At 38.1% G+C, this 27,611-nt stretch overlaps 1 protein-coding gene across 1 annotated transcript in view; it reads left to right on the top strand.

The window, feature by feature from the left end:
- The window catches only part of LOC134805171 (uncharacterized), an 81,320-nt gene that overhangs the window by 34,685 nt on the left and 19,024 nt on the right, over positions 1-27,611 (top strand). The window contains exons 6-8 of the mRNA XM_063778469.1: positions 2,410-2,460; positions 11,967-12,017; positions 13,564-13,614. Of these exons, the coding sequence (XP_063634539.1) occupies positions 2,410-2,460; positions 11,967-12,017; positions 13,564-13,614 (153 nt within the window). The remainder of the gene's footprint in view (positions 1-2,409; positions 2,461-11,966; positions 12,018-13,563; positions 13,615-27,611) is intronic.

Raw genomic sequence — 27,611 nt, 5'->3', positions numbered from 1 at the left:
CAGTCCAACGTCTTAAACATATCTTCCAACGCGCTTGTGAACAGTTTCGGGGATATTTCATCCCCCTGTCTCACTCCTCTGCGCAATTGGATTTAGGGTTAGGACTATAGGGTTTAGACTGCTGACCCTGTACTTGGACACTCATGGTGGCGGCTTCGTAAAGACATCTCCACACCTCGATATAACGATAGTCTATTTGGCATCGCTATAAGGATTCCAGCAAAGCCCAGGTCTCGACAGAGTCAAAGGCCTTCTCATAGCCCACAAAGGCTAGACACAGGGGCTGATTATATTCTTCGGACTTCTGTATAATCTGCCTCACTGTGTGAATGTGGTCTATGGAGCCATATCCTCCGCGAAACCCTGCCTGCTCTGGCGGCTGGAACTCGTCGAGTCTCCTAGCGAGACGGTTCGTGACCACTCGTGAGAACAGGTTATAGACGTAGCTCAGGATCGAGATGGGTCTGTAATTTTTAAGGAGGGTTTTGTCCCCCTTCTTAAAAAAGAGCATCACCAAACTCCCGCTCCACGCCTTTGGAGTTCTCCCACAGTAAAGGACGGCGTTGAAGAGGTTCTGTAATTCCTGTATAACAGGGGCTCCTCGAGCTTTCAAAAGCTCTGAGGTTATTCCGTCCTCACCGGGGGCTTTTCCATTTTTTAGCTGCCTCAGAGCTAACACTATCTCATCTTGGCTGATGTCTGGCAGTTCGTCGGTGTAGTGGCGTGTCAGGGTGGCTCTGGAATCGTGATCGTCTCGTCAGAAATGAGGGACATGTGCAGCGTATAATCGGCCATAGAAATCCTCAATATCGGCAAAGATCTCCGGTTTCGACAATACGGGTCTACCGTCGCGCGTTTTAAGCTTCGTCAGGTGGCTCCAGCCAAGCTGCTGAGTGAATACTTTGGACCCTCGGTTTCGCTCTATCGCCTCTTCAATGAGGCGTGTGTGGGAGCTCCGAAGGTCACGCCGTACCATCTTCGCAATTCGCTTGTTCAGGGCTGACCTCTCAGACGAAGTCACTTGGGTAGTTTCCCGTCTTTTTGTCATCAAGTCGAGGGTCTCGGCCGAGAGTTTAGATTTCCTGCCAGTCCGCTGCGTTCTGCAGAATTTGATGCCCTCATCCCTCAGAGTTTCGATCAGATTATGTAGGGTCTCGTCAGCGTCATTGGTGGGTTCCAAGGCAACAAATCTATCCATGAGAAGCTGCTGGAACTTCTCGGTACCCGCCATGATTTGGGTTGGGTTAGGGCGGAGCGTGGACTTACTTCATCAGACGGTTTCTTTCAAGCTTTAAGTTGATATTCAGAGAGCCACGGAGGAGTCGGTGATCAGATCCGGTATTGAACCTGTTGATCACTGAGACATGCCATGCGCCATATAATATGATAACACGCCTACCGTGTCATCAGCCACATCATGTGTAAAAAACATTGATAATATGGCTGGCGTGTCATCAGCACCGAATCGGTTAATTAACCTACTGGTTGGATTATATGTTGGAGAACATGAAAAAATAATGGACACGCGTTTTTTTATTTCGAGTGAAGTGAGTGAAACGATGAGAAGTAAGAAACTTTCAAGTGTGTTTTTTATTTGTAAAATATGACTTTGAGGCGAAATAACAAAGCACGTGTCCATTATTTTTTCATGTTCTACAACATATAATCAAACCAGTAATTAACTAGCAACTCCGTAGAGAGTTATAGCTTTTTTAACAATCCATAATCCCCGCGGGAACTTTGTGCATTCGTGCTTTAGTACACCTGCATGAAATAAGATCTTTTTCGAGCAAGTGTGATTAAAAGATAATTATACGGTTTAACTCACCTAATATATGTAATATATATACCCCCTTATTCATAAACGCGCTACAAACCTCAATTAGCTAATAATCGTTTGTCCTTGTCTGTCATTTAAACTTATGTATTTGTAAGAAACTAAGAAAGGGATAAAATATAATTTAACTAAATCAGGCCCGTAAAGTTTTATGAATAAGGGGGTTAATAGTCAGTCGTATGGGTGACCGCATAGTAGTATAAATTTGATTTCTATGATAATAGGTATGACGCGGGTATGACTAGGTCTTCAGGTCTGTGACATAGAGTAATATAAGTAAAGAAAGAGTGGTAACTCCATACATCAGTTTTCGCGCGTTATTTCGTAGTCGACATCTAAAGTCAAGTAGTGGAATTAACAAGTACCCCTACTTGACACCAGAAAAATGTACAACTTAAACAATTTACAACTAGTATTATAAGCAGAAGGGGTTGAAAATAGACTTCCTGTTAATCCGCTTATAGCTGCAGAGAATTGTTGAGTATTCTAACAGTTCTGATAAATTGCGCCACTTGACGCTTGTTGGTAATAAAACTGATGTATGGAGTTAACATGAATTTTGTTTTTTTCAGTGTCCAGAGCAGTTAAAGGTGCTATCATTAGATGCCAGTGTGCGATACCAGGTAAGTACATTGTATTTATTAATTGTTCTATTAATTTCCTTGTCAATATTTAACTTGCGCATGAAATACAGAAATCAGGTTAGAATGGGCGACTGCTTCTCGCCACGTTAGAGGCCCGGCCTTACTTCTCGCCACGTTAGAGGTCCGGCCTTACTTCTCACCACGTTAGAGGCCCGGCCTTACTTCTCGCCACGTTAGAGGCCCGGCCTTACTTCTCACCACGTTAGAGGCTCGGCCTTACTTCTCGCCACGTTAGAGGCCCGGCCTGTTCACGAAAAGTCTTCTAGAACTCGACTTTCGGTCATGTCGTCTCAGATATGGGTAAATATGGTATCGATGCATTCAGTGTAATGCCCTGAACACTAATATATGAGATGACAAGCGCGAAAGTGGTGGGGGTAGTTGCTGTGACGTCATAAAGTCGGCTACAAATCTTATTTTTTATTTTCTATTAAACATACCATGTGGGGTACCAAATGAAAGGGCTTTGTGAGTAAATTACAAATATATAACATAATGTAACATTTTCAATACTTAGTCTAACAAATTATTAGAATACGTTAAAAAATTACAATCCACAGTTGACTTTCAAGTGCTCTAAATTGAAAATGGCTGAATGGATTAATCCAAAATACATACCAAGTGACTGTGAATATCCTCTATACTTATAATGTTAAATATAATTAACCAGATATATCAACAAATAAGAAAAGTACATCAAGTTGAAATAAGTATAATTTTCTGTTACATTAAACTACAACTATTAATAAAAAAAACAAAAAGCCGACTGTTGACATTTATTTTTGTAGTGGTCTTTTTACTAGTTTTCATTTGGTACCCATATTACTACAGTAAGAAAAAAAATCAAACCCCGTTTTTGCATTTGAAAAAATGGAGGAGAGGGGGTTTGTTATTTTTCTTACTGTAGCAATATGGGTACCAAATGAAAGCTGGTAAAAATAACACTACAAAAATATATGTCAACAGTCGGGTTTTAGTTCTAGTTTTATGTAACAGAAAACTAAGCACTTGAAAGTCAACAGGGGATTGTGAAATTTTTTAACGTTTTCTAATAATTTGTTAGACCAAGTATTGAAAATGAAATGTTACAGCATGTTATATTTATTTATATTTATTTATTAACATAAAAATATACAGCGTATACAGGTACAGTGTCCCACAAAACAGTTTACACGGTTTGACTGTGGGATCGTGCAGTCTCTACTCTCTTATATTACAAAACAGTTTACATCTATCCTTACTAATAAAAGCTCAACAGTTACTATACGCGATTTACGAGGTAACTACGCAGCTATTTACCAAATTTGACTTTATTGGCTTCCCGTCTGATGTCAGAGGGCAGGCTGTTGAGTATGTAGGGAAGGCGTTTATGAAGACATCTATCGCCGTAGTAATTAGTAACCCTCGGCACAACAAACGTGCCCGCCGACACCGACCTGGTTCCACAAACATCGTTACGGTGTAACTGGGTATGCTCTCGACTGCCATGATTGTTGTACAAAATTAAATATTTATGCTTAAGGCTCACCGTAAGAATATTACATATTTTAAACAAATTTCTATAGTCTTTTTTATTTTTATCTCTAGTTTTATTATTAACTAACAGTTTTAAGAATCTAACTTGCATACATTCTAACTTGTTTAAATTAGTTTTAGTTGTTAATCCGTAACAGTTAAGTGCATAACCAATTATCGATTCAACTAAAGATACATATAAATATTTTAGAATATGCAGAGGTACTTTGAAACTTAGATAATAAAATTTTCCTAGTAATACTTTAAGTTTGCTATAAATAAAATCGACATGGTGCGTCCAGGAAAAATGCGATCTAAATACGTTACACAGTTAACACGAGATATGGGGTTACATTGACAGTCTAATATATAATTATGCATACAAGAAAAATCATGGGTTATAATAGGAGTTGACAGGTTAGACACTTCTAAGTAGGGAGATCGAATGAATAATAGCTTAGTTTTATCAGCATTAAGCACAATGCCATTATCATGCGACCAGCGAACTACTGCATCGACATCTTGCTGCACCAAGCGGCAGGTGTCGGGCAGCTCGCTCGCACTGCCGGCGCACAATATACACAGGTCGTCGGCGAACATGTGCGCCGAGCAGTGCCGCAGCACGCCGCACAGGCTGTTCACGTGCATCAGATAACTCACGGGTCCAGTACAAGAGCCCTGCGGCACGCCACAAGACACTTGTCGCTCGTCGCTGAGCGATATATTTGTGATCTACTCACAAAGCCCTTTCATTGGGTACCCCACATGGTATGTTTAAAAGAAAATAAAAAAAAAGTTTGTACTGCCGACTTTATGCCGTTACAGCAACTACCCCCACCACTTTCACGCTTGTCATCTCATAAAAGATAAAAAATAGTTTATTCAAGTAGGCATATTACAGTGCGCTTATGAACGTCAAATAAAGCTATACCGGCTCCAACCCTACACCTCTGCCTCGAGAAGATTTAAATCCCCCCTCAATTGGAGGAGGGTATCATATTATATTTTGAAAATAAAAACAACAAATTAAATTGACTATTAACATAAAATCAATTTTTATTTTTATTTACTTTTATGAAATGCTATCAACATTAACCACTACTTAACTTCACTTTAGAAACTGCGTAACAATAATAGAGCGAAGAAGCAGAGGCACTAACATGCTCAGTTAATATTTCTGTCAAGTACTAAGCAAGTTACCAAAAAATTTAGAGTACCTAATCATATTATTATTCTAAACATGATAGCTAATAAGCTAGATTGTTCTCTGTTATGGGCTATAGCGGAAGTCACTTTTGTTTATAAATTATTGAATATTGTATTAGGTTACTGTTGTTACTAACATAAACGATAAGCAATAATTAACAAATTTATGGACTATATATTATGTTGTCTTTAATAAAGATATTTTAATTTTGAATTTATATAAATAATTATTCCTCACAGAGTGCGCCACAGTGTTTTTATCGTCAGCTAAAGCCGGCCACACATAATAGCACTGCCTGAATAACATGATCTAAGGTCAAAAATATTACTCAAAACAAAGTAATTCACTTTCAATCTCGTTCAAGATCTCGAGTAATATTTTCGAGATCTCGAACGAAATATTAATAATATAAAATATTAATCGAGATCTCGACCGAGATTGGATAAATCGAGATTTCCTGTCAACGAGATTAAATCTCGAAAGTACGTACGAGATGTCGAAACTGCGAGATCTAGATTGCATTCCCTAGCCTAGCTGAATTGGTTAAGAAAAATATCACGAATGATCACGATGGGGGAGGGGGGGAGAAACGCTTTTTAAATCAGTAACTATTACTTACGAAAGCTGATCAATATAAATAATCATATTAGATTCATAATAGGGTGCGCGCGGGCGCGAGTACGAGCGCACGCGTTAGGGCTTGCATTCCGGAATTTCGTAATTCCGGAATCTCGGACAAATATTCCGATATTACAATTCCGGAATTGAGACCACTGAATATCGAAAATTCCGGAATTGGATATAAGTACTTTTATTCGATTTTACTATTGAAAATTGCCAATAAACTACACTATGCTGGTGTTAAGCCGTCGCTGACAAAAGTCTGAAGTCTAGAACAGCATGCTGCATTAACATACCTCATTAACTTAACCATCGAATTATTTACTTTTGATACTTGCTACAGCAAAGCCATACTTTTACTTGCCCAGAATCCTACCTACACCTGACCTACATCGTCTTGGGTCGTCCAATTCGTTTTTTGCCAAGTTCTTAAATTAGTCCTATTCTGCTTTCGTCACCCATTCTACATTCGTCACTTTCGTCGGTGGGCTTTCTCATCTTTGGTCATATTTGTTGTTTGCCTTTTTCTTATTCCGACCCATTCCGGTATTCGTCATTATCTTGTTTGGGCATGTTCGATGTTAGTCTATCTCATTTTCAGTCTCATTCATTATTCGTCATTTTTTCTTCGACACGTTCGTTGTTGGTCCCATTCAGTTATTGACAAGTTCTTAATTTGTCTTATTCTGTATTCTGTCATAAACTTCATTCGTCACTTTCGCTGGTAGTCTTTGTCATCTTTGGCCATATTTGTTGATTGTCTTTTACCCAGTGTGGTTATCAATTTCATCATCTCTTCCCTCCCGTGGGTGTCATAGAAGTCGCCCTGAAGAAGGTTGACAGCAGTTACCAAAAATAGAAAAAAACAATAAATATTGGGGGTTCCCCATACTTAGAACTGAAACTCAAAAAAATTTTTTATCAAACCCATATGTGTGGGGTATCTATGGATAGGTCTTCAAAAATTATATTGAGGTTTCTAATATAATTTTATTCTAAACTAAATAGCTTGCGCGAGAGACACTTCCAAAGTGGTAAAATGTCCCCCCCCCCTGTAACTTCTAAACTAAGAGAATGATAAAACAAACAAAATATATGATGTACATTACCATGCAAACTGCCACCGAAAATTGGTTTGAACGAGATTTAGTAGGTAAGTAGTTTTTTTTTAATGCGTCATAAATCGTAAACCGCAATTTTATTATGTTATTTGCTGCTACGGAACCTTTCATGGACGAGTCCGACTCGCACTTGGCCGCTTTTTTTAACATTGGACAGTCAAGGCGTCCAGCCACCATCCTCAGGATGTTGTTATTACTGTCTCGCGCTCGTCTCAGCCACGAGGCTACCCTCTTGCGTCTGATGGCATGGAAGCCATCCATGCGCGCCTCGGCCAACATGGCTGACGCACTGCAATGACGAGGCAGCTTTAACAACATTCTGATGTTATTGTATTGTATACCGAGCGCGTTATCCCTTATCTTGGCAAGGCTCAAAATATTTTAAATTTTAATATTTGTTGTGCTACGGTCTACGGCGTAGCAATAAGGCTACAGCGTCCTAATATACAGTTTAAATAATATCCATTACTTAAAAAAAAACAAAGTTCACTAACTAAATAGTATGATAACTAATATGACGTATTCAAAACATGTATTTCAACTCCTCACAAGTATAAATAACCTAAATTTTTATTTTTTATTTTATTCATAAGGCACACTATACAGACGACATTCAATACATGATAACAATAAAAGTGGTAGGATTTATATACAAATGCCATCCAAAATAAGTGAGCACAGCAAGAACAATAAGTAACAACGAGCAAAAACTATCCTAAAATTATAAAAAAAATAACACAAAATATCTTAAAAACATACTTAAAATTACATAAATGATTGTAACATGGTAAATTGCTTAGTATTGTTGTTGTGTAGTATGGTGGCCAAGAACTCTAACGACTTGCCTCTTGAAAACTGCTAGCCGTGAGTTGAAAATATCGATGTCTCTATATTGTGAAACTAAATCATTGTACTGACGATACATTCTAACGATTGGGTTATAAAAAGATGTATTATTTTTGTAGACTTGAAGGGCGAAAGTCTTGGGAGCACGGGATCTGAATCGAGGGGTATTGAAAGTGACCAGGGATAATAAGCTAGGCGAGTCAACTTTATGATGAAGAAGTTTGTGTAGGAATAAGAAGTCATGTAGGAGACGGCGAGATTTAAGGGAGGATATGCTAAGTGTATGTCTTTGTTCATAACTACATATGACGTATGAGATCAGGTTTGTACCGATAGGACACGAGTTTAAGGCATTTTTTCTGTACTCGCTCAATGTTGTTAGAGTGCACATCGTAATGGGGCGACCAGACGATGCAACCATACTCGAGCACGCTGTGTACGAGATTCTGAGATAGGCATTAAAATAAATCATGTACACCTATTTTGACGACACCTTGGCACTGTATTAAATATAATACACATGTACTTTTATGAGTTGTTGGCAATGTATCAAATATGATACGTAACAATTTTATGTAAATATTGTACGTGTTAAATGTTTTTAAATACGGCCACTATTTAAATCCTAATATACTAACAGATAGTAAATGATAAAATATGAGTTTGAGCCGAAATAACAAAGCACGTGTCCATTATTTTTTCATGTTCTACAACATATAATCAAACCAGTAATTAACTAGCAACTCCGTAGAGAGTTATAGCTTTTTTAACAATCCATAATTCCCGCGGGAACTTTGTGCATTCGTCCTTTAGGGGTGTCCTTCTGAATCCCTAACAACGTTTGTCCTAAAGTCACTTGCCCTAACTGGTTTGTCCTAATGGGCACATGCCCTAACGATCAATTGTCATAACGATTATTTTCCATAATGTAATGGTTAGCCTAAGACTCATTTGTCCTAAGCATTTGTACCATAACTATCAAAATCCCTAATGTTTTTTACCATATTCTTCGAAATCCCTAACAATGTGTGTCATAAAATAATATGCTCTAACTGTTTTGACCTAATGGCTTTTGCCCTAAGTATCAATTGTCATAACAGTTACTTTTCCTATTGATCAATTATCATAACAATTACTTTCCATAATGAATGGTAACGAACTGTTGCCACAAAAGTGGGTTAGGTTAGGTTAGAACTGTGACCCTCGCAAAATCTAAGTGCTTCCACAAAAGTGGGTTAGGTTAGAACTGCGACCATTGTAAAAACGAACTGCTGTTAAAACTAGATTAGGTTAAAAATGCGATCCTTGCAAAAACGAACTGCCGCCACAAAAGTAGGTTAGGTTAGGTTAGAACTGCGATCCTTGCAAAAACGAACTGTTGGCACAAAAGTGGGTTAGGTTAGGTTAGACCTGTGATCCTCGCAAAAACACACTGCTGCCATAAAAGTGGGTTAGGTTAGGTTAGAACTGCGACCATTGTAAAAACGAAACGAAATAGGGAAATCAAAATTAGGGCATACGAGTGTTAGGTCAAGCAACGATAGGCTAAGTAAAATTAGGTAACATGATGGTTAGGATATATAATTTTTAGGCCTAACAATAATTAAGCAAAAAAAGAATTATGCTACATAACATTAGGATAAATACTCAATATGGAAAGTTCCATTAGGGAAAAACATATTAGGACAAAAAAAATCGACCATTCGATAATAGGGAAACCAAAATTAGGGTATACGAGTGTTAGGACAACTGATCATTATGACAAACAATATTAGGGAATGCAAACATAGGAGAAAAGACTTTAGGGATTCAGATATAGATCCGTCCTTTAGTACACCTGCATGAAATAAGATCTGTTTCGAGCAAGTGTGATTAAATAGTTATTTGTTTTACAAGGGGGCAAAGTTGTTGTTTAACCGCTCGTGCTAATATTGATACCCGAGCAAGCGAAAGATTCCAAAATTGAAAAAATTGGAATCTTGAGCGTTGCGAGGGTTTCAAAGCACGAGGGTTAAACAAAATTTGCCCCCGAGTTAAACACAAAATTTTTTACCACACCAACCCGAAGCAAATACTAAATGTAAAATATCAAACAAAATCAAACCAAATCAAACCCAAATGAATGTTATTAAATATTTATTATCCTAAATCATCATTTATAAGTCAAATCTACCAGCAAACATAAGAAAACAACCCAAAATTTGCATTTGATTACTTTGCCTCATATGTGAATAAAATGCAACTTTTCTATCAGTTTTTGAAGTGCAAAGTAAGCCTTTCCGAGCTGGTGTGGTGAAAAGATAATTATACGGTTTAACTCACTTAATATATGTAATATATATACCCCCTTATTCATAAACGCGCTAAAAACCTCAATTAGCTAATAATCGTTTGTCCTTATCTGTCATTTTGACTAATGTATTTGTAAGAAACTAACAAAGGGATAAAATATAAGGCTACAAATATAATGACCACCAAAAAATACTTTGGTACCCTAAATAAAAAAATCATGCTTACCAAAAAAAATATTGAACACCAAAAAAATAAGGCCTAAAATTACAAAAGTGCCACCGTTTTAATTACGACTACACTTCAAATTGTATTCGAATACCAAATATATTGAATGATCACCAAAAATCATTAATGATCACCTAATCTTGAAGACCAAATTAATGCGATATTTTCACCTAATTAAACCACTATGATTACCATTACTATGATTATGATTACATAAAGTAAAATGATGCCAAAATTACTAGCCCCTCCCGCTCAACCCCCCGTACCCCGCACCGCATACCTACCTAACCTAACCTACTTTTCTAGTAGCATACTGAAACGCTACTAGAAAAGTAGGTTAGGTTAGGTTTGAACTGCTATCAGTTAGGTTAGCACTACGACGCTTACAGAAACGAAATGCTACTAGAAAAGTGGGTTAGGTTAGGTTTGAACTGCGACCCTTACAAAAAAGAAATGCTACTAGAAAAGTGGGTTAGGTTAGGTTTGAACTGCGACCCTTACAGAAATGAAATGCTACTAGAAAAGTGGGTTAGGTTAGGTTTCAACTGCGACCCATACAGAAACGAAATTCTACTAGAAAAGTGGGTTAGGTTAGGTTTGAACTACGACCCATACAGAAACGAAATGCTACTAGAAAAGTGGGTTAGGTTAGGTTTGAACTGCGACCCTTACAGAAAAGAAATGCTACTAGAAAAGTGGGTTAGGTTAGGTTTGAACTGCGACCCTTACAGAAACGAAATGCTACTAGAAAAGTGGGTTAGGTTAGGTTTGAACTGCGACCCATACAGAAATTTGTAATTTTGGTGGTCATTTACTATTTTTGGGTTTACAATGATTATTTTGGTGTCATTTTATTTAATAGAATAGCAAGATGTAAAAATTTGGTTATCATTTCACATTAAAATGGGGTTTGAAATTTGGTAATGATTTAAAATTTTTGGGTTAATAATGATGAGTTTGGCATCATTTCCTTTAATAGGATAGTAAAATGTAATAAAATTGGTAATCATTTCACATTATAAAATGGTGTTTCAATTTTGGTGATCATTTATTATTTTAGGGTGGTAAAGTAGATTTTTTGGTATTAAATTTTACTAAATCTGGTGATTAGTTAAATAGCAGCCAAAATATAATATAACTAAATCAGGCCCGTAAAGTTTTATGAAAAAGGGGGTTAATAGTCAGTCGTATGGGTGACCTCTGCTTAATGTAAAGTATAAATTTGCTTTCTATGATAATAGGTATGACGCGGGTATGACTAGGTCTTCAGGTCTGTGACATAGAGTAATATAAGTAAAGAAAGAGTGGTAACTCCATACATCAGTTTTCGCGCGTTATTTCGTAGTCGACATCTAAAGTCAAGTAGTGGAACTAACAAGTACCCCTACTTGACACCAGATGTCACAAGTGTAGCTACTGACGAAAAATGTACTACTTAAACAATTTACAACTAATATTATAAGCAGAAGGGGTTGAAAATAGACTTCCTGTTAATCCGGTTATAGCTGAGAATTGTTGAGTATTAGGGTTTTCGTTCGCCGAGACATCTATTGTCAACTAACAGTTCTGATAAATTCCGCTACTTGACGCTAAATGTCGACTAAGAATGTCGTGTTGGTAAGAAAACTGATGTATGGAGTTAACATGATTTTTTTCAGGTTCCAGAGCAGTTAAAGGTGCTATCATTAGATGCAAGCGTCTGATACCAGGTAAGTACATTGTATTTTTTAATTGTTCTATTAATTTCCTTGTCAATATTTAACTTGCGCATGAAATACAGAAATCAGGTTAGAATGGGCGACTACTTCTCGCCACGTTAGAGGCCCGGCCTTACTTCTCGCCACGTTAGAGGCCCGGCCTTACTTCTCGCCACGTTAGAGGCCCGGCCTGTTCACGAAAAGTCTTCTAGAACTCGACTTTCGGTCATGTCGTCTCAGATTTGGGTGAATATGGTATCGATGCATTCAGTGTAATGCCCTGAACACTAATATATGAGATGACAAGCGCGAAAGTGGTGGGGGTAGTTGCTGTGATGTCATAAAGTCGGCTACAAATCTTATTTATTATATTCTTTTAAACATACCATGTGGGGTACCAAATGAAAGGGCTTTGTGAGTAAATTACAAATATATAACATAATGTAACATTTTCAATACTTAGTCTAACAAATTATTAGAATACGTTAAAAAATTACAATCCACAGTTGACTTTCAAGTGCTCTAAATTGAAAATGGCTGAATGGATTAATCCAAAATACATACCAAGTACAAGTACAAGTACCAAGACTGTGAATATCCTCTATACTTATAATGTTAAATATAATTAACCAGATATATCAACAAATAAGAAAAGTACATCAAGTTGAAATAAGTATAATTTTCTGTTACATTAAACTACAACTATCATGTTCTACAACATATAATTAAACCAGTAATGAACTAGCAACTCCGTAGAGAGTTATAGCTTTTTTAACAATCCATAATTCCCGCGGGAACTTTGTGCATTCGTCCTTTAGTACACCTGCATGAAATAAGATCTTTTTTGAGCAAGTGTGATTAAAAGATAATTAGTTATACGGTTTAACTCACTTAATATATGTAATATATATACCCCCTTATTCATAAACGCGCTACAAACCTCAATTAGCTAATAATCGTTGGTCCTTATCTGTCACTTTGACTTATGTAAGTATTTGTAAGAAACTAAGAAAGGGATAAAATATAATTTAACTAAATCAGGCCCGTAAAGTTTTATGAATAAGGGGGTTAATAGTCAGTCGTATGGGTGACCGCTGCTTAATGTAGTATAAATTTGCTTTCTATGATAATAGGTATGACGCGGGTATGACTAGGTCTTTAGGTCTGTGACATAGAGTAATATAAGTAAAGAAAGAGTGGTAACTCCATACATCAGTTTTCGCGCGTTATTTCGTAGTCGACATCTAAAGTCAAGTAGTGGAACTAACAAGTACCCCTACTTGACACCAGATGTCACAAGTGTGGCTACTGACGAAAAATGTACTACTTAAACAATTTATAACTAATATTATAAGCAGAAGGGGTTGAAAATAGACTTCCTGTTAATCCGGTTATAGCTGAGAATTGTTGAGTATTAGGGTTTTCGTTCGCCGAGACATCTATTGTCAACTAACAGTTCTGATAAATTCCGCTACTTGACGCTAAATGTCGACTAAGAAATAGCGCGCGTGTTGGTAAGAAAACTGATGTATGGAGTTAACATGAATTTTTTTTTCAGGTTCCAGAGCAGTTAAAGGTGCTATCATTAGATGCAAGCGTCTGATACCAGGTAAGTACATTGTATTTTTTAATTGTTCTATTAATTTCCTTGTCAATATTTAACTTGCGCATGAAATACAGAAATCAGGTTAGAATGGGCGACTACTTCTCGCCACGTTAGAGGCCCGGCCTTACTTCTCGCCACTTTAGAGGCCCGGCCTTACTTCTCGCCACGTTAGAGGCCCGGCCTGTTCACGAAAAGTCTTCTAGAACTCGACTTTCGGTCATGTCGTCTCAGATTTGGGTGAATATGATATCGATGCATTCAGTGTAATGCCCTGAACACTAATATATGAGATGACAAGCGCGAAAGTGGTGGGGGTAGTTGCTGTGACGTCATAAACTACAAATCTTATTTTTTATATTCTTTTAAACATACCATGTGGGGTACCAAATGAAAGGGCTTTGTGAGTAAATTACAAATATCTAACATAATGTAACATTTTCAATACTTAGTCTAACAAATTATTAGAATACGTTAAAAAAAATTACAATCCACAGCACTTGAAAGTCAACTGTTGACTTTCAAGTGCTCTAAATTGAAAATGGCTGAATGGATTAATCCAAAATACATACCAAGTACAAGTACAAGTACCAAGACTGTGAATATCCTCTATACTTATAATGTTAAATATAATGAACCAGATATATCAACAAATAAGAAAACTACATCAAGTTGAAATAAGTATAATTTTCTGTTAGACTCTGTACGGAAAGAGAAGAGTCGTGGCAAAAACGGGAACTAACATTTTAAATTTTATATGGCAATCAAACCTTTGACACCTGTCTTGTAAAAAGTAAACAAACTTCTGTCATTGTATATTTTTATTAACAAAAACCGCAAGTTTTATGTATAAAATATTTTCAAAACACGATAAAACCGTACATAAAACCACAAGGAAAATTATATTTAACATTGTTCAGTTTTGTCAGCGGGAAGAAAATAGCTAAAAGCCGACTATCGACTTACAAAAAGTCGCGGAACGTGTTTCGACTATTCACGGGTATGTTGTATTTAATATTAAATAATTACCTATTTAATAAGCCCCCTAAGTAACTTGTCTCCGGTACATAATCGGTAAGTATATTCATTCAATATATATTAATTTTCATAAATATGCAGGTAATTCATGATCTTTAAAATAACTGACAAATAGTCTTGAATTCTTGATACTTGCCATTTTATGCATATTTATATGTAATTTTTTTTCAGGATTGTGTAAAAGTACCTACGGTATCTCGAATAAAAGACCGCTAAGTAGGTGATATGCAAGAATTCGTAATCTACGTGCCGGATTCAAGCACATCCAGTTCAGATGATGATAGTTCTATGAGTGTCCCTGGTTGTCATGAAGCTAGCTCAAACATAATTGACATTGAATATTTTAATTCAGACTTCGATTTTAAAGAATAAAACTCTTCCTAATAAAATATTTCTTTATTTGTAAGTTTGTTTACTAGGTTCTGAATAAAACTTTTTCTAATAAAGTATTTCTTTATTCGTAAGTTCGTTTACTAGGTTCTGTTGGTTACGAAATTATATTTCATATTTAGCAGTGACTTTTCGGCGAAGTAAAATATTGTTAGATGAGAGAACCGGACATATCCCTATAAGGCCTACCTACTTATGCACTATTTTTATTCATATTCATATTTATTATTAATAATGTACACATACATTACAAGTCAAGTTTATAATGGATGAAATATATCCCAAATAGTAAAATTACAGTTCTATTGCCCAATTTCTACCCGATCTACCCGGTTTTGTATTAAAATAACTGTTGGACTGCACAGATTAGGCAGTACATAAATGAGACTCTATCTTGTTTGGTACTAAAATTACAGTTGTATTGGGCAGATTCTTAAGTAGTTTTAGCAGTTTTGTCAGCACGTTTGTTAGCACTTTTTAGTATCTGAGACATAAAAACAAGAGTGTTTTAAAAAGAAAACTAGTGCCTGCGCTAAATCAGAGGATTGAGTTGACAAGCCGACACCACCACCAGGCTCCGTTTAGTAAGCCGTGGTAAAAAACCGGAACAAAAGGGATTCAAGTATCATGACCTTTAGTGTCGTACTATAATCACGTGACCAGTGTTGTCAGCATAGCAAAAAGCATAAAATAGCACTGGCGCGCCCTCAAATCCCACGACTCTTCTCTTTCCGCACAGACTCTACATTAAACTACAACTATTAATAAAAAACACATCTAAAGTCAAGTAGTGGAACTAACAACTACCCCTACTTGACACCAGATGTCACAAGTGTAGCTACTGACGAAAAATGTACTACTTAAACAATTTACAACTAATATTATAAGCAGAAGGGGTTGAAAATAGACTTCCTGTTAATCCGGTTATAGCTGAGAATTGTTGAGTATTAGGGTTTTCGTTCGCCGAGACATCTATTGTCAACTAACAGTTCTGATAAATTCCGCTACTTGACGCTAAATGTCGACTAAGAAATAGCGCGCGTGTTGGTAAGAAAACTGATGTATGGAGTTAACATGAATTTTTTTTTTCAGGTTCCAGAGAAGTTAAAGGTGCTATCATTAGATGCAAGCGTCTGATACCAGGTAAGTACATTGTATTTTTTAATTGTTCTATTAATTTCCTTGTCAATATTTAACTTGCGCATGAAATACAGAAATCAGGTTAGAATGGGCGACTACTTCTCGCCACGTTAGAGGCCCGGCCTTACTTCTCGCCACGTTAGAGGCCGGGTCTTACTTCTCGCCACGTTAGAGACCCGGCCTTACTTCTCGCCACGTTAGAGGCCCGGCCTGTTCACGAAAAGTCTTCTAGAACTCGACTTTCGGTCATGTCGTCTCGGATATGGGTGAATATGGTATCGATGCATTCAGTGTAAATAAGCAACTACCCCCACCACTTTCACGCTTGTCATCTCATAAAAGATAAAAAATAGTTTATTCAAGTAGGCATACTCGTATTACAGTGCGCTTATGAACGTCAAATAAAGCTATACCGGCTCCAACCCTACACCTCTGCCTCGAGTAGATTTAAATCCCCCCTCAATTGGAGGAGGGTATCCCAATATGGGACCGGCAACAAACTCGGCGGGACACATCTTTTCAAAACATTATTACTTATAATTAACATGCATTACGGGTAAATAAGAAAAACATTTCTTTCTACTCATCGACTGTAATTCTTGAATTAAGATTTCGTATACCAAACTGCATTTGGGTACTTTTAATGTATGGGCTCCCAACTCAACTATAATAATTATTCATTTCGATACAGTTTAGTCAACTATAATGAAATTGACCAATCACAGCTCGCCGCGGTCAAGAGGACGAAACAAAACCATAGCTCAAATTAATTATTTATTTTAAGTTGTATTGTAGGAACAATTGCTTCATAAGTCAGAAACGCGCATGTGACACCCATTATATAGGAACATCTATAGACTGCAAAACCCGCTTAGAGTTACTTGTTAGTCTCCATAGGCTACGGTGGCTAAAACCGAGAAAAAAAACTGTTTATTTTTTAATTGAATTTAGCAAGGAGCAAGTACCAGGGCCTCATGAGTTACGAGAAGGTATCGTTGACCAACCCACCGGGCCGCGGCCGGGGAACTACGAGTATGAAGGTCTCACGGCTGCTCGCGTATCTTAGCTGTATACTTTTGGTTTGTTTACCTATATGGTTCTACTAGTTTAAAGTATTACATATTTTTGTAGACTCGTAGAAAAAATATTGTATACAATAGTGATATAATCAAGCTTTTCAAACTCGTACCTTACTTAGGCAACTCAGCAAGCTTCGTTACCTAAACACGGTACTCGACTGAAAAGCTCTCTATTATATCACGATTGATCACGATACTGCGATCGCCAACCCGCATGCCAAGCGTGGCGATTACGGCATTTACCCCCCATGGAAAAGTCACATAAACCACGGCCCCGAGGTTCCGGCGACCCCCGGTGCCCTGGTTATGGTAGCGGCCAGGGTATTAGCGGGGTCAGGGGTGCTAAGAATCTCCGGCAAAGGTCCGGCTACCACCACCGACGACTCCTGGCCCTGGCAACATACAATACGCGTACACTGCGGACCGACGATAAGATAGTGGAACTGGAGGAAGGATTGAGCAAGTTGCGCTGGGATATCATAGGGTTATCTGAAGTCCGAAGAGAGGGGGAGGATACGATAACGCTTAAGTCCGGCAACTTGCTTTATTTCCGGGAGGGCGACCAACAGTCCCAGGGAGGTGTCGGGTTCATCGTCCACAAGTCCCTCGTGAACAACGTAGTGAAGATCGCGAGTGTGTCGGCTAGGGTGGCGTACCTTATACTCAGAGTATCCAAGAGGTACTCGTTGAAGGTCATACAGGTGTATGCGCCGACTTCGACACGCTCCGACGACGAGGTGGAGGCTATGTATGAGGATATTTCGAAAGCCATGCATAGCTTCAAAACCTACTTCACCGTTGTCATGGGAGACTTCAACGCGAAACTGGGTAAGAGAGATGGTGAAGAGCTGAGAGTGGGGCAATTTGGAGTTGGAATTCGGAACCACCGGGGCCACCTACTGGCTGGCTTCTTGGAGAAGGAGGGACTCTACATGATGAACTCCTTCTTCAAGAACCGCGAGCACAGAAAGTGGACCTGGATGAGTCCCGACGGTGCAACTAAAAACGAGATTGACTTCATCATGTCGACAAAGAAGCATATATTCAATGATGTCTCTGTGATCAATATGGTCAAAACCGGAAGTGATCACCATCTGGTGAGAGGCACATTGAATATATCTGTTAAGTTAGAGCGCTCTCGACTGATGAGGTCTACGCTCCGTCCAGCAGCAGTCCAAATCCAAAACCCCGAGAGCTTCCAGCTGGAACTCCAAAACCGTTTCGATTGCCTAGGCGGCGATGTGGACGAATTCAACGACGGCTTTGTGGAAGCTGTCCATAGCACGGGCTCTAAGTTCTTTAAGGCCCAGCGGACAAACAGAACCAAAAGGCTTTCTGACTCTACTCGGGGACTCTTGGAGGAAAGGAGAAGAATGGTTCTACAATCTACAGAAGATGCGACATTATATCGGCGGCTCAATAGACGGATCTCTAAGTCCCTTACCCGTGATCTGCGCCAATTCAATACAAGTCGTATTGAAGAGGCCATCGAGCGGAATAAGGGCTCTAAAGTTTTCGCACGAGATCTGTCTATTGGGCAAAGCCAGCTCGCCAAATTAAAAACTGAGGATGGTAGAATCGTTTCATCCAGACCCGAGCTCCTGGGTGAGATAGAGAGCTTTTATGGACAGCTATACACATCGACTAAAAGTCCCGAAGTTGGTCTGGCGGAAGACTCTAGAGCTAGACTGACCCGACATTATACCGAAGACATCCCGGACATCAGCCTGTACGAGATTAGAATGGCTCTCAAACAGCTCAAAAACAACAAGGCACCCGGTGAAGACGGAATCACAGCCGAACTTCTGAAGGCGGGTGGTAAACCGGTCCTTATGGCCCTTCAGAAGTTGTTCGACTCCGTCTTACTCGAAGGGAGAACGCCTGAGGCATGGAACAGAGGTGTGGTGGTGTTGTTCTTCAAAAAGGGTGACAGTGCCCTACTCAAGAACTACCGACCCATCTCACTTCTGAGCCATGTCTATAAACTGTTTTCAAGAGTCATTACGAACCGTCTCGCACGCAGGCTAGATGACTTCCAGCCTCCTGAGCAAGCCGGTTTCCGAAGAGGCTTTAGTACCGTAGACCACATCCATACGCTCCGTCAGGTAATACAGAAGACTGAGGAGTATAACCTGCCTCTCTGCTTAGCGTTTGTGGACTACGAGAAAGCCTTCGATTCGATTGAAACCTGGGCTGTACTACAATCTCTCCAAAGGTGCCAAGTGGATTACCGCTATATCGAAGTGCTGAAGTGTTTGTACGAGAACGCCACTATGTCAGTCCGACTCCAGGACCGGAACTCGAAACCTATTCCGTTGCAGCGGGGAATCAGGCAAGGGGATGTTATTTCTCCTAAACTGTTTACCGCTGCATTGGAGGATGTTTTCAAGACTTTGGACTGGAGATTTGGACTTGGCATCAACATAAACGGCGAGTACATCACTCACCTTCGGTTTGCGGACGATATAGTAATCTTGGCTGAGACTACGGAGGATTTGAGTATGATGCTCGATGACCTCAGTAAAGCTTCCGAGCGAGTTGGTCTGAGGATGAACATGGACAAGACAAAGATCATGTCAAATGCCCGTGTAGAACCAACTCCTGTTACAATCGGATACTTTACACTTGAAGTTGTAGACGATTATATATACCTAGGACAGACTGTCCAGTTAGGTAGGTCCAACTTCGAGAAAGAGGTTAATCGACGAATCCGACTCGGTTGGGCAGCGTTTGGGAAGCTACGGCACATCTTTTTGTCCAATATTCCGCAGTGTCTCAAGACGTCTTCGACCAGTGTGTGTTGCCAGTGATGACATATGGAACTGAAACGTGGCCGCTTACTGTGTGCCTCATAAGAAGGCTCAAAGTCACCCAAAGGGCAATGGAGAGGGCTATGCTTGGAGTCTCTCTGCGTGATCGCATCAGAAATGAGGCCATCCGCAGCAGAACCAAAGTAACCGATATAGCCATCCGGATCGCTAAACTTAAGTGGCAGTGGGCGGGGCACATTGCCCGTAGAACCGATGGCCGTTGGGGCGGAAAGGTTCTCGAGTGGCGACCACGTACCGGAAGGCGCAACGTGGGTAGACCCCCCACAAGGTGGACTGACGACCTGGTAAAGGTCGCGGGAGTCCGCTGGATGCGGGTGGCGCAAGACCGGTCATTGTGGCACTCTTTGGGGGAGGCCTATGTCCAGCAGTGGACGTCCTCTGGCTGATATGATGATGATGATGATGATATCACGATTGTATAAAATACTATTAAATTACTATAGAATTCATGCATTATACACAGTAGGTATATTACTTTATGGAAATTTGATTAAAAAATATATATCTACATGAAATCATACAAATACTAGCTCTTTCAGAAAACATATCAAATTCAACAGAAAATGGGATAAAATATAAAAGGAAAAGGAAATAAAGTCAATAAAAGAAATGAGAATACATATTATATGAATCAGATTGTTATGAGATGCCTTCATAACATATATTTGTGTTCAGGGCATTACAAATGCATCGATACCATATTCACCCATATCCGAGACGACATGAACGAAATCTAATTTAAAACCTGTGCGATCGGCCTGCTAATGTGGGGTACCAAATGAAAGGGCTTTGTGAGTAGTTTTCAATACTTGGTCTAACAAACTATTATAAAACGTACAAAAATTCCACAATCCATAGTATTTATGCCACTTTATTGCACATAAACAGGTTAGGCATAGTTGACTTTGAACTGCTCTAAATTGAAAATGTCTGAATGGATTAGTCCAAAATATATACCAAGTGACTGTGAATATCCTCTATATAATGGTTAAGAATAATTAACCAGATATATCGAAAAATAAGGAAAGTACATCAAGTTGATAAATAGTTATTTGTTTTACAAGGGGGCAAAGTTGTTGTTTAACCGCTCCTGCTACTATTGATACCCGAGCAAGCATAAGATTCCAAAATTGAACCACGAGCGTACCGAGTGGTTCTAAAACGGAACCCTGAGCGTTGCGAGGGTTTCAAAGCACGAGGGTTAAACAAAATTTGCCCCCGAATGAAACCCAAAACCGTTCACCACACCAACCGGAGGAAATATTAAATGTAAAATAAGTATCAAACAAAATCAAACCAAATCAAGTCCAAATGAATGTTATTAAATATTTATCATCCAAAATCATCATTTAAAAGTCAATTCTACCAACAAACATAAGAAAACAACTCAAAATTTGCTGATTACTTTGCCTCACATGTGAATAAAATGCAACTTTGCTATCAGTTTTTGAAGTGCAAAGTAAGCTTTTCCGAGCTGGTGTGGTGAAAAAGTATATTTTTCTTGTTACATTAAACTGCAACTATGTATTACTAGTTGTTGCCCGCGACTTCGTACGCGTGGATTTGTATGTTGGTGGTTATACTCGTATATTCTACATGAGCATAAAACATTAACGGTTAATCATTTGTTAATTATTGTACAACGCATGAGATTTGTCTGTCACAACCTACGAAGTTTCAAGCCCCTAAATGAAAAATTCTCGTATAATCCCTCTCAACCCCTCAGTGGCGGATTTGCAGTCTTTGCCGCCCTAGGCCCTAGGCCCTGTAGCCACCCCTTTCTCAGCACCCATCATATTGACTACATTTTGAGTTATTTCTTGTTATCATCAGCCAATTTTTTGTCACAATTTGCCGCCCCTAAAAATCTTGCCGCCCTAGGCCCGGGCCTACTTGGCTATAGGGCAAATCCGCTACTGCAACCCTCTTAGAAGATTTTCAATTCCACTATATAATAAAAATGTTCGCTCCCGATACAAACTTTCAAACCATTTTAACTCCCTTAGGGAATACATTTCTAAACCCGCTGAAATCACTTACCTACTTGTTTTCTATTAAGTATTGTCTTTTTAGGACATTTCAAGTTCACTATTTACAAACATTTTCGTTCCCATTGCAAATTTTCACCCCTTTACTACCAACTTAAGGAATGAAGTATCAAAAACAGTGATATCAGTTTTCGTCTATTTTAATATAATGCCCTTTTACGCTATTAGTTCCTAGCTTAAAAAAATAACCACATAAAAACTTCTATCCCCCTTTTAAGAGCCAACAGGAGTGGTCAATTCTCCATTCAAACGTAGTCGACTGTTTCCTCCGTGGTTTTTGAAGCTAGAGCAATGATTTTTTCAACACAGATTAATATTGTCAATATCTGTGTCGGACCGTTTTGCTTTTTTTGATATTTTTGTTATTTAAGGCGCTAGAGCCCTTCAAAAATGGCCAAAATGGCCTAATTGACTATGCCGCAATGAGAGGCGTGGTATTCCAAACTGATATCAATTAGCCAAAAAAAACGAAACGGTCCGACACAGATAATTTCATATTCATTTAGATTTCCAAATTTGGTTACGATTGGTTAAGTTTTGGAGGAGAAAACAGTCGAGTACTAAACCTCGATTTATGAGATTTTTACGCAGGATTTTTCGCCTAAGCTGCAGTTGTCCCTATCGCACATATTTTAGGGGCGGAGTCAAGTTTCTAAATACGTACACAGACAGAAAAGTGATGGGCAATAGTCGACATTTAATGTCGATAATCTAGAGATAGTAAGAAGTTATCGATAAACCGTCTTGTGTGAAAATATCTAGATCCTCCTAAGACACAAGGGGTTGAGAGGGAACACATTTTTGTAGTTACATATACCTACAATCTATTTTGAACTTTTTGATTCTAATATTTCACGCTCCGTAATTGTTGATCAATTTAGGGTCCTAACTAGGGAATGCAATCTCGCACCAAGATTAGCGATTCGAGGTCTCGCACGAAAAATCCGAACCGAGATTGGGTGTTTCGAGATCACGACAGTCAGACTTTCGGGATCGAGATTAATCTCGACGAGATCGAGATTTGTCAAAGTAACTAAAAATGTGTTATTTTAATCAAAAATCTCTAAGAATTCCGTATATCACACCCTACTTATTTGATATGCCTAAACGTCGCCAGGCAAATCGTCAAACGTTAATGTTTGAACGATATAGCTGGTAGTCGCTAGTATTATCGCTTAGGATTATCTCGATATGCCCGATTACGATATGCCGCCGACATATATACTACTTATTTAAGGTACGTCATATTATATTTTGAAAATAAAAACAACAAATTAAATTGACTATTAACATAAAATCAATTTTTATTTTTATTTACTTTTATGAAATGCTATCAACATTAACCACTATTTAACTTCACTTTAGAAACTGCGTAACAATAATAGAGCGAAGAAGCAGAGGCCCTAACATGCTCAGTTAATATTTCTGTCAAGTACTAAGCAAGTTACCAAAAAATTTAGAGTACCTAATCATATTATTATTCTAAACATGATAGCTAATAAGCTAGATTGTTCTCTGTTATGGGCAATAGCGGAAGTCACTTTTGTTTATAAATTATTGAATATTGTATTAGGTTACTGTTGTTACTAACATAAACGATAAGCAATAATTAACAAATATTATGTTGTCTTTAATAAAGAAATTTTAATTTATATAAATAATTATTCCTCACAGAGTGCGCCACAGTGTTTTTATCGTCAGCTAAAGCCGGCCACACATAATAGCACTGCCTGAATAACATGATCTAAGGTCAAAAATATTACTCAAAACAAAGTAATTCACTTTCAATCTCGTTCGAGATCTCGAGTAATATTTGCGAGATCTCGAACGAAATATTAATAATATAAAATATGGTTAAGAAAAATATCACGAATAATCACGATGGGGGAGGGGGGGTCAGAGAGCCCTTATAGTTCGTTTTTTTGCATTAGAAAGAAGGTAAGCGATCTTGACAAGTCTATTCATTGAGAAACGCTTTTTAAATCAGTAACTATTACTTACGAAAGCAGAACAATATAAATAAATAATCATATTAGATTCATAATTGGGTGCGCGCGGGCGCGAGTACGAGCGCACGCGTTAGGGCTTGCATTCCGGAATTTCGAAATTCCGGAATCTCGGACAAATATTCCGATATTACAATTCCGGAATTGAGACCACTGAATATCGAAAATTCCGGAATTGGATTTAAGTACTTTTATTCGATTTTACTATTGAAAATTGCCAATAAACTACACTATGCTGGTGTTAAGCCGTCGCTGACAAAAGTCTGAAGTCTAGAACAGCATGCTGCATTAACATACCTCATTAACTTAACCATCGAATTATTTACTTTTGATACTTGCTACAGCAAAGACATACATTTACTTGCCCAGAATCCTACCTACACCTGACCTACATCGTCTTGGGTCGTCCAATTCGTTTTTTGCCAAGTTCTTAAATTAGTCCTATTCTGCTTTCGTCACCCATTCTACATTCGTCACTTTCGTCGGTGGGCTTTCTCATCTTTGGTCATATTTGTTGTTTGCCTTTTTCTTATTCCGTCCCATTCCGGTATTCGTCATTATCTTGTTTGGGCATGTTCGATGTTAGTCTATCTCATTTTCAGTCTCATTCATTATTCGTTATTTTTTCTTCGACACGTTCGTTGTTGGTCCCATTCGGTTAATGACAAGTTCTTAATTTGTCTTATTCTGTATTCTGTCATATTCTTCATTCGTCACTTTCGCTGGTAGTCTTTGTCATCTTTGGCCATATTTGTTGATTGTCTTTTACCCAGTGTGGTTATCAATTTCATCATCTCTTCCCTCCCGTGGGTGTCATAGAAGTCGCCCTGAAGAAGGTTGACAGCAGTTACCAAAGCTTTAATCAGTCTGAACCTATCTAAGTAGCCGTATGGCTAAGACCAGGCACGGCACGACGGAGTAAGCCGGGTGTCCCCGTTTTGGACTAATTTCCCCTACATGTGTATTGTTTAGGATACCTACATTTAATTAATATTTAAGTATAAGGATTATTGTTTATGGAATCAAAACAAAAAACAAGATAAATAGTGAATGGGACGAATATCGAATCCGTCCGTCCGTATGTCACAGCCACTTTTTTCCGAAACTATACTATTGAAACTTGGTAAGTAGATGTATTCTATGAACCGCATTAAGATTTTCACACAAAAATAGAAAAAAACAATAAATATTGGGGGTTCCCCATACTTAGAACTGAAACTCAAAAAAAAAAATTTTTCTTTAAACCCATATGTGTGGGGTATCTATGGATAGGTCTTCAAAAATTATATTGAGCTTTCTAATATAATTTTATTCTAAACTAAATAGTTTGCGCGAGAGACACTTCTAAAGTGGTAAAATGTCCCCCCCCCCCCCACCCCTGTAACTTCTAAACTAAGAGAATGATAAAACAAAAAAATATATATGATTACCATGCAAACTGCCACCGAAAATTGGTTTGAACGAGATTTAGTAGGTACTTAAGTAGTTTTTTTTTATGAGTCATAAATCGTAAACCGCAATTTTATTATGTTACTTGCTGCTACGGAACCTTTCATGGACGAGTCCGACTCGCACTTGGCTGCTTTTTTAACATTGGACAGTCAAGGCGTCCAGCCACCATCCTCAGGATGTTGTTATTACTGTCTCGCGCTCGTCTCAGCCACGAGGCTACCCTCTTGCGTCTGATGGCATGGAAGCCATCCATGCGCGCCTCGGCCAACATGGCTGACGCACTGCAATGACGAGGCAGCTTTAACAACATTCTGATGTTATTGTATTGTATACCGAGCGCGTTATCCCTTATCTTGGCAAGGCTCAAAATATTTTAAATTTTAATATTTTTTGAGTTTTTTGTCACCTATTGACCATACTAGACTATTAAAAAATTATGAAGATAATCCAGGGATTTCCAGTTTCGGGAAATCATTTGTATTATATTTAGAGTCTGGCTAGCCAAAAATTGTTGACAAATATTCCGTTGTTGTATCACCAATTGTCTATGATTAAAAAAAAAAGCTAAAAGTCAGTTGTCAATTTATGTCATTCATTCAAATTGTTTGCGGTTTATAATGGATTTATTTTAGATAATATTAATAATGTCTATACTGAGTGAGGGTCGCAAACTATTATTTAAGCTGGTAAATAATTACGACAATGTGCGAAGTCGAGGTGTAGCGTTGTATAACGAAAAACTGCAATGTTTACAACTCCTAAACAAATGTAAACAAATTCGGAGGTTGGTGCTCTATAAATATTTTGATACTTAGCATTTAGCATATTTGGCATAGTACTTATGTATTTTTTTGGTGATGGATTAATATTACGGTATTATCGAGCTAGGTCTTATTTATACTACATTTCATTTTTCGCCTTGTAACAATGGTATATGGTGAGAAAGTGTTAACATATGTGTTTATTGTTGACTGTACTTTTCATAGTGGTAGAAATTATGTGAGCTGACTTTGAGTGCACGTCAACGTATATTTAACTTATATCCTTAGGTACCTTACGTGTGCACAGAAAATTAAAAATATTTTCTAGTATCAAAACTATAATTCCTACTACACAAAGTGTGACCAGCCCAAGATTTTTTGAATTTCCCGCCAAACATTTGTGTCAAATTTCAGTAGCCAGACTCTAACACAATGCCAATCCCTCGACAAACTAGTTGCTAACTTTTTAGAAGAAAAATGTGGATTTTAATGAAAATATAACATGTAATACATCAGAAATCAACATTAATTGTTACTAAACCCTAATCTAAAGCATAGAATGATTATTATACCTATAAAAATAAATTATATCTACGAATACCCGATCACTGGGCGGAAATATTTTGTCCCGTGGAGATTCAAAAAACACGTTAACAAAAAGTTGTGTAAAATAGGGAAACTATACAAATAATTATAATAGTAAAAAAAAACATCTTTTTTACTTTGGGGGCATTTTTAACCATAAATAAAATTTGCTGTGCTACGGTCTACGGCGTAGCAATAAGGCTACAGCGGCCTAATATACAGTTTAAATAATATCCATTACATAAAAAAAACAAAGTTCACTAACTAAATAGTATGATAACTAATATGACGTATTCAAAACATGTATTTCAACACATATTAACTCACATTTATAGACGGGTCTAACGCGAATTTTATTCAATTACCTTGATTTACCGACGTTTCACTGGTCGTGGTCGCGGCTGACTGATGTCCCAGCAAAATGTCAAAACAGAGATTTGTGCAACTACCCCACGAAAAGTGTATGAAAAGGTTTGGGGTAGACATCACATTTTCAAACCACCCACTACACATAATGTTAATTATTGTCAATCGTCCGACACGCAACACTCACAATATCCACGCACACGTCCGAAGATAGATTCTTTGGCTTTAACTTCTGTATCACTGGTTCCCAAGTTTTCTATGAAATATTTTTATTTTTTAGTATAATGACGACCCTTTCACGGTGACC

This window comes from Cydia splendana, chromosome Z (genome assembly GCF_910591565.1).
Source record: "Cydia splendana chromosome Z, ilCydSple1.2, whole genome shotgun sequence".
Lineage (NCBI taxonomy): Eukaryota > Metazoa > Arthropoda > Insecta > Lepidoptera > Tortricidae > Cydia > Cydia splendana.
Note: the sequence above shows the minus strand (reverse complement) of the source record. Positions and strands in the feature narration are given on the sequence as shown.